This window comes from Cyphomyrmex costatus, unplaced genomic scaffold (genome assembly GCF_001594065.2).
Source record: "Cyphomyrmex costatus isolate MS0001 unplaced genomic scaffold, Ccosl1.0 scaffold441, whole genome shotgun sequence".
NCBI lineage: Eukaryota > Metazoa > Arthropoda > Insecta > Hymenoptera > Formicidae > Cyphomyrmex > Cyphomyrmex costatus.
Window position 1 is genome coordinate 876,748 of NW_017278652.1, and position 12,437 is coordinate 889,184.

General features: G+C 32.3%; 2 protein-coding genes across 2 annotated transcripts in view; one reads left to right on the plus strand and one right to left on the minus strand.

Moving 5' to 3' along the window:
• LOC108777512 (fibrillin-2) overlaps positions 1-3,015 on the plus strand; it is a 33,330-nt gene extending 30,315 nt beyond the window's left edge. The window contains exons 36-42 of the mRNA XM_018544423.1: positions 63-302; positions 855-1,027; positions 1,136-1,330; positions 1,470-1,574; positions 1,697-1,849; positions 1,907-2,110; positions 2,572-3,015. Of these exons, the coding sequence (XP_018399925.1) occupies positions 63-302; positions 855-1,027; positions 1,136-1,330; positions 1,470-1,574; positions 1,697-1,849; positions 1,907-2,110; positions 2,572-2,790 (1,289 nt within the window). The 3' untranslated portion in view covers positions 2,791-3,015. The remainder of the gene's footprint in view (positions 1-62; positions 303-854; positions 1,028-1,135; positions 1,331-1,469; positions 1,575-1,696; positions 1,850-1,906; positions 2,111-2,571) is intronic.
• Positions 3,016-6,294: 3,279 nt separating this feature from the next.
• Positions 6,295-9,710, minus strand: LOC108777530 (aldose 1-epimerase). Its single transcript, XM_018544446.1, has 7 exons — positions 9,541-9,710; positions 9,157-9,287; positions 8,126-8,319; positions 7,871-8,044; positions 7,191-7,432; positions 6,906-7,071; positions 6,295-6,498 (listed from the first exon to the last, which is right to left on the minus strand). The coding sequence occupies exons 1-7, from the start codon at positions 9,636-9,638 to the stop codon at positions 6,295-6,297; spliced, it is 1,209 nt and encodes a 402-aa protein (XP_018399948.1). The 5' UTR covers positions 9,639-9,710.
• Between the last annotated feature and the right edge of the window lie 2,727 nt (positions 9,711-12,437).

Below are 12,437 nucleotides of genomic sequence, written 5' to 3' on the forward strand. Positions count from 1 at the left end.
TTTCTCCAATCGTTTAAGCTTAACAAATAATTATGGTGACAATGAACATATTGTAATCATAGACATTAACGAGTGCGAGTTAACGCCGAAACCATGCAAGTACAATTGTCAAAACACCGAGGGCAGCTTCATCTGTTCATGCCCGTCGGGTTTCATCCTGAATCCTGACGGTATTAGCTGCAGGGATTTGGATGAATGCGCAACCGGAAATCATTTATGTCAGCAAAACTGTATAAACACACCGGGAAGTTATACTTGCGATTGTCAGGAGGGCTACATTCAACAAGGAGATGCATGTCATGGTTACGTCTTTCTTAATTTTTTATTTTATTATATATCTACAAAAATTAATATAATATATGTATATACTACCGTTTATATTTTCGGAAAAACTTGCAATTTTCTCGCATTTCAAGTAAAATTAAGTTAATTAAATAAAGTCTTTAAGATTTGGAAAAATTTTTGTAAACCACGTGAGAACATTATAATAATTTTTTTTCTTTTTTTATAAACTTTTTAATCTTAAATTTAAAAAAAACATTTTGTTTTTACAAGAAACGTTTTTATACAAAACGAGTTTTTACACAAGATATATCATTACGAAAAATCATCGTAGCAATTTTTTAAATCTATATTAAAGCTTAGAAAGTTTTTTTTTTTACCAGGTTATTTTTCAGAAAGTGCGAGAATCGCAAGCGTTCTCGAATTTATGAATTATGTGGTATACATATACATATATATATAAACTCTTAATGTGTATAATTAATACTTTCCACTATGAGATTTCCGTCTAATAATATTATATATATTTTATAATTTCGTACTGTATTTCTTATAATATAATTTTCTTCTAGATATAAACGAATGTGATCAACCAGGCATTTGTCCGAAACCCGGAAAATGTATTAATACCTTGGGAAGTTTCCAATGTATTTGCCCAAGAGGTTTCAAACTAGATCATACCGGACGATTTTGCACAGATTATAATGAATGTGCTGATGATACTAATTGTGAACACGGTTGTCAGGTAACAATTTGGGTCTCTCTAAATTTAAGGTTTCCAATAATTGTTATTCTTTCTTTTTCTTTTAAAAAAGTTTTGTATACTTTTACAGTATGCAATTGTTATTTTTAGAATCTTATGGGAACTTACCGTTGTGGATGTCCAGACGGCTTTGTCCAACACATTTATCACAGCCAATGTATAGATGAGAATGAATGCAATGGTTCACCATGTGGAGACAGTACCTGTATTAATACCATTGGCAGTTACAAATGTGGCTGCCCAGATGGATATCAGTTTGACAATAATATGGCTATTTGTGTGCAAGTAAAGCGAACCTTTCTTCTCTCGTACTGTTTAAATTCCATATATCTTTAAAAGTATTTTTCAGTTTTCTTTGTTAGCCTTCATCATTTTAAACCAGTTTTCAAAAACACATACATATTTTTTGCTTTTATTTCCAAAGGTAAGTGCTGGATGTCTTGGAAGCCCATGTGCTTTTGGCTGTACTCCCAATGGAGTCCATGGATTTATTTGTGGCTGTCCGACTGGTTATCAGCGAATAGGACAGGTCCGTTCTTGACTTGTATCACCCACACATGATAAACACACAAGAAACTTCAAAATTACAATACATATATTTAAGAAATATATAATAAGATGTAGGATTATTTTTCAAAAAATTTATCTCAGGGTCACTGTTTGTCTACGATTAATCCATCGCATCAAGGACGCTACGACGAAGATATCGGTAACGTGCCGACTTTCCAAATCAATCCTGATCCTTATCACATACCGCCGGCTGACGATAAGACGATTTCTACAGAAGGCTGTTTCTCATGCAAGGTATGCTTTTAATTTTCTTTTGTCGTAATAATGCGATAACACGGATTTTCAAATTAGGTAAATGGAAAAGAACGACATAGAAGAGGTGCTAGGAAGAGATCGGCGGACGGAAGAATCAGAATGAGAGGAGGCGAGATAAAAAAGAAACGTCGCAACGCTAGGCCGAAGAGGCATCATCACGGAACGGAGCATGTACTCAAGATAAATTTGCATCAGACAAGACATCGTATGCGAATTATCAAGCTCCAATCTGCTATAGAGGTACAGATTTTAAGATGAATTTTATCTTAAGAGATACTCGGTAAAAAAACATTTCCAAGATATTTTTGAAAAATTTGTCATACCTTTATGAAGATCACGAAAAATATTAATAATATCCTAAATTTGTTCAGGTTTCATATTTTTTTTCAAAAGAATAAGAGATCTTAGAATATATCAAAATGTAAAAATTCTAGAAAAAATATATTAAGATTCTTAGCATTTTTCAAAGGTATTTTAATTTATAAAAAAAGACCGAGAAATTTTTTAAGAAGTTATAAAATTATATAGATTCTGAAAAACTTAGAAATTATTTGGAAATTTTAAAAAGTTATATGTAAAATTCTAAAAAAAAAATTTTCGCCAGATTTAATTCGAGATTTCGTTGCGAAACTATTCGTAAGATATCATTGTAGTTGTAATTGCTTCTCGATCGAAAATGATCGATAATTATTACTCTGCAGGACGAAGACGTGGATTACACTATTGTGCGGGGCAACAAGGATGGAAACTTCGAGATTGTCAAAGAACGTGATATTTCCGCTTTACACTTTCGGCACCGATTGAAAATTCCAGGCGAATTTCACTTAGTTATCCATGGTCGTCCTGAAAATACAATAGCAACAAGAACAAAATGGGAGAAACCATTGACTTTCACAGTCCATCTCATAGTTACGGAATAGGATCGTCGGAAAAAGGAAAATTCAAAATAATCGGACTATGTGAGAAAATCACTGCCCGTCACTGCGTGTGTGTGTGTGTGTGTTGTGTGTGTGTGTGTGTGTATGTGTGTGTGTGTGTGTGTGTGTAATGCTTTCTCTTAGTCAATTTTGCGTAATTATTTCAAGCTACGGCAAAGTATTAAAAGCACCAACGTACGTAAGAGAGGGACGCAAATATAGAATATATAACACGTACAGTCAGTAGTACAAGAGAGTAATTAACAATTCTTTGAAAGAAGAAAAACCGGATATATTCAAAATTAAATATATTAAATTATATTTTAAAAGTACATTTTATTCACTAAAATATGTTTTAAATATATTTATAATAATATATATAACTTTAATTTTTAATATATGGTTTCTTTCGGAGAATTATTGACTATGCATTTGTGCTACTGACTGTAAAAATCGGAAATCGACAAAAGAGAACGTCCTCTTCTCAAACAAGTTTAAATTTTTAATAGAACAATATCGATCGAAGATAGTGGAGCGCCTTGACCTTTTGTGTTCAATTGCGTGCAGAATGCATTATTTAACTGCCAGATAAATATATTGAGTGTAACAAACAATTCTTTACGACTGCTATTTTATGTTTTGGTTCTTTCACACTGCCAGTGCACCCAATCGTATCAAGGGACGATATTCATAGTTTGACCTAATATTCAATATTGTTTCAAATCTAATCGTGGGTAATCTTAAGGGGATACTGAAATGACGGCCAAACTTGATCAATGTCGATAGTACAGACTTTTAATTCCAAATTATATGTATAAATATCCATAATAGAGGAGAGAGACAGAAAAAGAGAGAGAACGATACCTTCTATTCTTACATTATCGTCTCAAATTTGAACTTATCTAACATATTGCAGCGTCATCTCTTGCAAGCTCTATAGCATGTACTGCCAGACATAATTACTGCCATGGTGAAATTAGCCATGATATGATTCCATCATGATTACTGATGTATTTATTCTGAATCTTTGCTAAGCATAAGCAAAAATTTTTTGTTCAACTGAATGTACGTGTATGCTTATACACGTACATTCAGTTGAACAAAAAATTTTTGTTTAAGCTCTTAATCTTAATTCCATAAACTCAGTATTATTCGTTCACATAATTCAACGAGTGGTGCAGTGTTATTTTGTTTATACGAACTATAGAATTTTTTTTATTAAAGAAACGTCTACATTAGATGACAGCTCCACGAGTTAAAGGATGTAAGTTTTTAACTATTTTTAGTAATAAAATATAAACAACCCAGCCTTCTAATTTTGCGTCTATTTGAAGTCTGTAAAAAGATTTTTTATTTTATTCTATCAATTTAGAGATTCTCTCTTATATGACTGTAATGTATCAATAATTTCATCACTCCAGCATCCCCTTAATGAAATGACTGTATAGCATCTAGATAATATTTAAAACGATCTTGAATGCAGAATATTCTACCCAGAATTGAGTATGTATTTGAAATATTTTCATGTAATAAAACACAAAATATAAGATCAGATTATGAATACCAACCTAAGTCTCGATGTTTTATCTTTTCTGATAATCAAGAATTTATATATTAAAATAATATTATTAAATATTCTATCGGTGTTAATTAATCGCCAATGTTTATTATAAATCAATAAGTAGAAATTCGTAATCAATAATTCTCTGTACGTTGTTTAGAAAAACAAGTGTTCTATCAATTTACTGCCTATAATTATTACGTAAATATAATACGATTAGATTAGACGTAACATGCTAGAGATGTACAAACGCTAGATTACTATAGCTTTAAGCGAGCGAACGCATGTGTACACATATACAAAAAAAGATATAGCTTTATATATTTATAAATTTTAGCTTGGAACGCGGCACGAATGTAGTCTCATGTACAAAATCAATACACTTTGTGCTTAAACCTCAAAGAGAATTTCTTATCACATATCATCAATATGGTCGCTTATATATACGTTATTATTTCGTGGTCTACATCATAGTAAAAATTTTAATTATGTATAATATATTAAAAAACATGTCAGTATAATAAAGATGTGAATAGAGTTTATTTAAAGCGGCTTTCTTTTCTCTTTCTTTCTTCTACAAAAATTATGACAAATATATCCTTATTGGTTGAATGTATTATTGTTCCACAGTTTCATGTTCTTCTTTCAGTGAGATACATGGATACGCAGAAAGTTTTCATTATCTTTAAAGTAACTTTATTTATTTATATTCCACAAATAAGAATGTATTTCTGACACTCTGTGATCCATTAACATAGAACCGTTGCACTATTTTTGATGCTGCTATCCGCTGGCATGAGCAGAATCATCGCGCGAACTCTAAATGGCCGCTGAATATTCATTTTATTGATATATATACTTATATTATCATTCAAAAGTTCAGGAATATATACGATTTTCCTATATATTACAAAAAGTAAAATTAAAAAAAGTTTTTGCAGATTTAAATGAAAATTGATAACATCAATAAACATTTTTTCTCTTCTTTCCTTTTTCTCTTCATCGTAAATTTTTTAATTTCGAAATTAATAAAACATTTTGCAAAAATCAGTTTTTACACAACAAATTCGATATCATTGTACGAAATATTATCGTACTAATTTTTTATGTGATGGATTTACCAATCAAAGCTAAATTTTTCATCAAAAATAAAAATAAAAAAGTTGATGTACATCTCATTTTTTAAGTAAAAATACAATTAGTATTCTAGTATTGTTTATTATATTGTTACATAAAAAAATTTTTTTTTAAAAGGATGACAAATACTAAAACCAAACAAAACTTTCTCAATTAACTTACGATCGGACAACTTCCAAATCACGTTTAAAATTACCAGTTCTCGTCCGATCACTGAAGTCAAGCAACGTTGAGCACGGTTAGTACTTAGATGGGTGACCGCTTGGGAACACCGTGTGATGTTGTCCTTTAAATTTTTTATTTTTTGCCAAGCTAGAATAAGATCATGTGTGTTGACATATTAAGAATTAACTAACTATTAAAGTTAATTAAATAATAAAATTAATTAACAATAAATATCCCACCCTCTATATATTATATGTATATTTTATATTATTATATATATTAAAAAATAAAACAGAAGAAAGGTATAATATTTTATTGTTACAGTATTTTCTATAAAATATTAAAATTTCAATTGCAACAATCTATCTAATTTATATAATATTGCGCACTATTAAAATATTGCTGCAATATTTTGTGCTGCAGAGATAATTATGTAGTTTATAAAAAATATCCTTTGTATAATTTAATTCAAAAATTTCTATCATTACAAGCGATTTAATAGACTACTAAATTATCTCTCGTTTATTAATAAACATGATAAAATTGTAACAAATTTTACGATAAAATATAACGAAAAATTCTTTTCATGCATGATAAAAATTAAACATTAAAAAAAAAGTAAATTAAAATAATACAAAAATGTTTTAATCTTCAGAAAGCACTCCAAACTTGTACGTCATGTCGTGTATATACATCTTTCCGGGATACAGCATACAGGACGGAAAGTGTTCAATATTACTAGCATTAGGATAATTCTGGGGCGATAAAGCAAATCCGCTATGACGGCGATAGGGAATACCTCCTTTACCATAAATTTCCGTTGCTTTCTCCTTTGCAATTTCCTTCGTCTATTCAAAAAGGTAATATTTTCAATAACTAAAAAATGTATTGAATCTTTTTGTATCAAAAGATATCAAATTTTTTTAAAATAGAAATTTAAAAAAAGTTCCTCTGCTAAAACAGATGCAATGAAATTGGGAAATGTTGATTTATATATTAATCATCAAACGGCTTAACATTTTTAACTTTTAAAATTAAATTAAAACTATTTAAAAGAATATTTGTTTTTTTTTATTAGATACTTATATTATAACATTTTTACAGCTCTGTGTAAAGATGATAAATTGACAAAACTACAGTATTAATCCCTTACAGAAATTAATACTACGTTTCATTTAACTTAATATTGATCTCATTCTTAAAGTTATTTTACTATATTTCAAAAATAAGATAAATTTTTAATCACACATTTTACCGATTTCAAGGAATTAATTTGCGTATTCTCGCAGCCTCCCCATTCACAATTTTTTAAATCAGGAGGATAAACGTATTGATGTGGCAAGTCATTTCCTGTATAGACTTGTAATCCAGGATTATTCGAGTAAACCTCCAAAAATCGGCCGGAAGTAGGATGCAAAATTCTTTTCATATACAATTCATAAAACAAATTTATTAAGAAAAAATACATGCATTATAGAATGCATTATAACGCATAAAATACGGAAATTAAATTCGATGTCGGATAATGTTGGAAGATTACCGAGCATGAAAACGATAACACCAGCTGCTGGGACTGTTGATGCACAAATTGTGATTGTAACCACCACCCGGTATATCAAATAATCGACGTTGGTTTAACTGTACTGGTAATCGCAGTTCGCATGATGTACCATCCACCGGACATATAATACTGGTCGGTAAGTTATTCTTGATGTCCGTGAAAATCCAACTGTCGGCATTGACGGTGAGGACGTGTTTTTTCAATTCCTTCGAACCTGTACCCTATTAAATTGCCTCTCAGTGTTGTCTTACAATTAAATAGAAGCTAGTAGCATATAGAAAACAGTAAGACATAAGCAATAAGCAAATCGATATTTTTTATTTCCTGTTGCTTATGTCTAACTTCTAAAATTAATAAATACTATTATAATCATAAAGTCATAATTATAAAGGTGAAAGTTTTATAATCATAAATTGTTTGTAAATTAAAAAAAGTTATTGTATTGTATGTATAAACTGACAAGACAACAATCGTCATTAATTTTCTTTCATTTAGAAAATTCACGTATCTGAAGCTAAAAAGATAATTCGAATACATTATTTATATACTATAGATTTTTTTTACTGTAAGTCTCATATTCCTATCTTAGATAAACGAAATTAATTAATAAATTTTCTTAAGAAGAAAAAGACCAATTCTTTGTAATACTTATGTCTTACATGTCCGGCAAGATTGAACAAACAGTAATTAGTAACGTTGATGGGAGTGGAATTTGTACTGGTAGCACGAATGTTAATGTGAAGTTGATTATCATTCGTCCAGGTGTATTTAATTTGCGTTAATACATCACTGGAATATCCCTGGCTATATCTTTGGCTCAAATGCGACATCACCTCGTCGAAGAACACAATATAAAACAAACAATAATTTTAACAATTTAGTAGCTCACTTTCAGGGAATAAGTTACATCGTACCACTTGATTGTTCACTATCTGCGACTGCCAATTAGTATTGTCGAACGCGACTGTGCCGCCATTGAAACGATCCTTTCCAGCTCTGTCGTTAATCGACAAAGGATAAATTACGTTGTCGAGATACATCGTATCGCCGGAAATGCAATTGGCAACGCGGTCAATGATGCTTCCCATGTATCTGTTCTTCAAATATCCTAATTATATTAGCAATAATAATAGTAAGTACTTAGTTAAAATATAAACTACGTGTGAACGTACTAATAGTATTTTTTTTAATATTACATAATTTGCAATAATAATTAACACGTTAAACAGGGCGAATAAGAGTCAAATTACAATTTAAAATCTAAATCTGATAATTTATTCTAATATTATATATTGCGAAGAATATCACGTAATTTTTGGCGTTTCGTCCCGGCTTTCACTTGCGAGAATTTGCGAATATCGATAGACCTCTGATGGCGCGTCGACGTAGTGATATTCTTCGCAATATTTCTCCAAAGTAGGAAATAACATTCTATTAATATATATAGTCCCCCCAAATTGCGCGCCGAACAATTGTCGGACTTTGGAGAAATATTGCGAAGAATATCACTACGTCGACGCGCCATCAGAGGTCTATCGATATTCGCAAATTCTCGCAAATGCTAAGACACGCGTATATCTCTTTATATAGATTCTTGATTTAATAACTTACCAAGGCGTATAAGGTAGGTTTCCACTACAATGCCTTATTGATGAGTCCAGTAGTGGAAGCTGGGACGAAACGCCAAAAATTACGTGATATTCTTCGCAATATATAATATCAGAATAAATTATCAGATTTAGATTTTAAATTGTAATTTGACTCTTATTCGCCCTGTTTAACGTGTTAATTATTATTATATAAAAGAGTCCTTGAAATCTTCAATTTATAATTTGCAATGTAATTAAATAAAAAAGAGGGAGAGGTCATACAATAATATGATCTAATCAACACACTCAATTAATCTATTCTGAAAAGACTATGCTTGTTCAATCAAAAACTTTACCATCCATATTATCGAATCCTAAAACAACGTCGGCTAGTTTACCATCTCGATTAGGAACTTTGATTGACTGAATACTAGCACCCCAGGATATCAGGCGAACAATTGCCTTGTGTTTATTCATTAGAGTGTACCTGTCCATGTTTTAGATAATATTTACAATCAGTATAATATATTAATTGAATAGAAACAGTTTTCTAATGTATAGAATACCTAGACTGCTTATTTTTATTAATTGCCTATTCAAATTTATAATATAATAGAGCAAAGAAGTTCGTCATAGTATCTGCAGAAACTTTAACTTTTGTTCCAATAATTATTTCAAATAAAACGATTCAAACTGTAGCTTTTGCATAATAGTAATAATTAACGATAATTTTGCGATACCTTCTAATAATTTCACGCGATTTCTCCAATTCAGTACCAGGTAACCTTGGCACAAATCCAAAGCCATCCTCTACAATCAAAGTATCTCCGAAAGACATAATTCAGCGCTCAAATAAATATTAAAATGTTAAGAACTATGGTAATTATTCTTTACTTTCATTCTTTAGATTACTTGCGCCATATATCCTGATTTATTGTGATCAAAGAAAATCTGATTGAAATGATTACGCTAAAATTTGATTTTGAGAGAAACGTCTAGCCTTAAATTTAAAGCATTGAAGTCAGCAACTTCAAATACATACACCCAAACTTCCGTTTTATTACTACAAACCATCGTCAATTTCTCCATTCTGCCATCTTGACATTTTTATGTAAATATGGAATATTTGCAAATAAATAGCGATTCTAATTCAATATAAAGATATAGTGAAATTTTTGTTATAGTGTTAATATTTAAAGAGTGAACAGGATAATAAAAAAATGTAAAAAATTGATTTTTACATTTTTTAACATTTTTTTATAAATGAAATTAAAGATCAACATAATTCTTATAAATAGTGTATCAAATAGCGTACTTTTTACTTCACATTATTATCTCTAACTATTTACATTATTCAAAATTTTACCAAATAACATTAATTTTTTCCAAGAGTTTAAAAAAAATTTAGTAGCATCGATTTTCAATGACCACTAAGATTATTGAACGCCAAACGACTATCGTAATTATAACGAAATAATCATTCTGAATTAATAATATTTTAGGACGTTCGCACGGAATGAGATCCGGATTCGATTCCTGACCGAGATAATATTTTTCGCAATAAATAAATTTATTTACTTTCCAGTATCAGGATATTTTTAATAAATGCCTGTTCAGCATCAAAATTAAATTGTGATATAATAGTTTAGCTGCGTTTCTAAATTTGAAAAAAATGAATTCGGCGCGCAGTTCAAATGAATATAAATATAATATACATATAGTATGTATATAATATATACAAATTCATATAAAAAATTAAGCATTAAAGATCCTACTTTGACTGTCATAAATTTTTATTTCCTATTGGTTGTGTTTTCGCATACGGTTCAATAAAATTCACATTGTTTAACATATTTTATTTCCTGATATATATAATATATTTGAATATACACATTATTACCAACTCTCATCTTCTACCTCTCTATACAGTTGTCTCTCAATAATAAAGAAATAACTTACAAACGTATATAAAAGATACATAGATGAATATTCCGAAAGCACATTTCAATCTCTAATTCGACGTATTGTGGTTGTCTACCAACCAACCTACCGCTTCCCTCTTCTCGATAGTGCCGTCGAGCGTGTAGGAAAAAATCGCGGATCGCGGTACCACACACGATTCGATTATTCCGAGGGATGCAGCTCCCTTTATCGCTCTCAGTTCGCGTCCTGATCGGGAGAGCCCCCGACTACTCCGCTACCGCGCCGTGCTTTAGAACAGTCGATGGAAATAATTACATTAATGGCGTCGCCGACAAGAGAGCGGCACAACCCGGGCGCCACCTCTTCCCTCTTCCCTTACTCGGAAGGCATCCCTCGAATGGGAGCAGAGCAGGCACCTCGACGGAAACGTAACGCTTCCTGCACCCCCGCTAACGCCGCGGCGCGAATTGTACGCAGAATGGCGCGTTCGCACCATCTCGCGCGGCGCGAGCAAACCCGCGCGAGCTTTCTTCGTCACAATAGCGTAATGCCATTCTCGACGCGGTAACGCGACAATGGTGCCGCATCCCGCTGCTGGAAAGTAATTATCTTAATGTTCTGACGAGCCGGCGCGGAATGGAGACACTCGCTGGAAACGACGACAACGTCGACGACAATTCGTCGTCGGGTACGAAGGGGAGGGGGAGTGGAGAAGGGTTGGTGGCTCCCGGGGCGGATTCGTCTTGCGTCAACCCGTTCTAGTCGCCGGGAACGGCGAGTGTGAAATGCGATCGATATGGGAAAACCGCGAATCCCGATGGTTCGCTCGTTTGCGCAAAGTGACGCATTTAGTTGTTATTGTTAGATTAAATTACATGCACAATCTTGTATACTAGGTAAAGACTAGGACAGATATTTTACATATTTCGTTCGTTTCTAATCTTTCTCATTGTGTGATAAAATTATACTCATTCTGAGAAGATTTGCATGTCACGAATATAAAGACGTCTGTAAATTCATTGCGTATAATTATGTATAATCGTTTAACACACTTCAATTCGGAATTTAGCTGAAGAAATTCGAGTCTCAATCTTATACGATTAAATCAAAATTCCCGCGGCGAAAGGGGAAAGATTTAATCCTAATGTATATATCGCACTGTCAATCAATCTGATTCATCGTGACGTTGAGTCGTTTAAAAGAACGAATTTCTTCTTCGTTCAACACTGTAATGTATTTTCTGGAAATGCTTTCCTATATGATATGTACATACGATATATCAGAACACATCTGTAAATCCCCACGATTCATGATTCGCGAGCACAATCTCACTCCCGATCGATTATACGGAAAATTGTGCAGAATCCGAAGGCCTCGACAGAAGAGGAATCCATAATTCCATTGGTGCGCCTGCAAGCGAGTGATCCTTTGTCACAGGTCCTAGGATGGTGGAAAGAGGGTAGTACGGAACCAGTTAGAAAGAGAGAGCGCAAGAGAGAGAGAGAGAGAGAGAGAGAGAGACGCACGTTTTGCCGTGACCACGCAGTTCGTATTAACCCCCTTCTATTCTAGCACTCCATCCCTTCCTCCCCTCTCGCTCGCCCTTCTCTTTCCGATCTCAATTAGTCATTACGTCTCACGGCATAGCGATGCCCTTCTCGAAACTCCCTCTACGTCCGCGCTTGGTTTTCGCATTAATTGCGTCTCGACGACG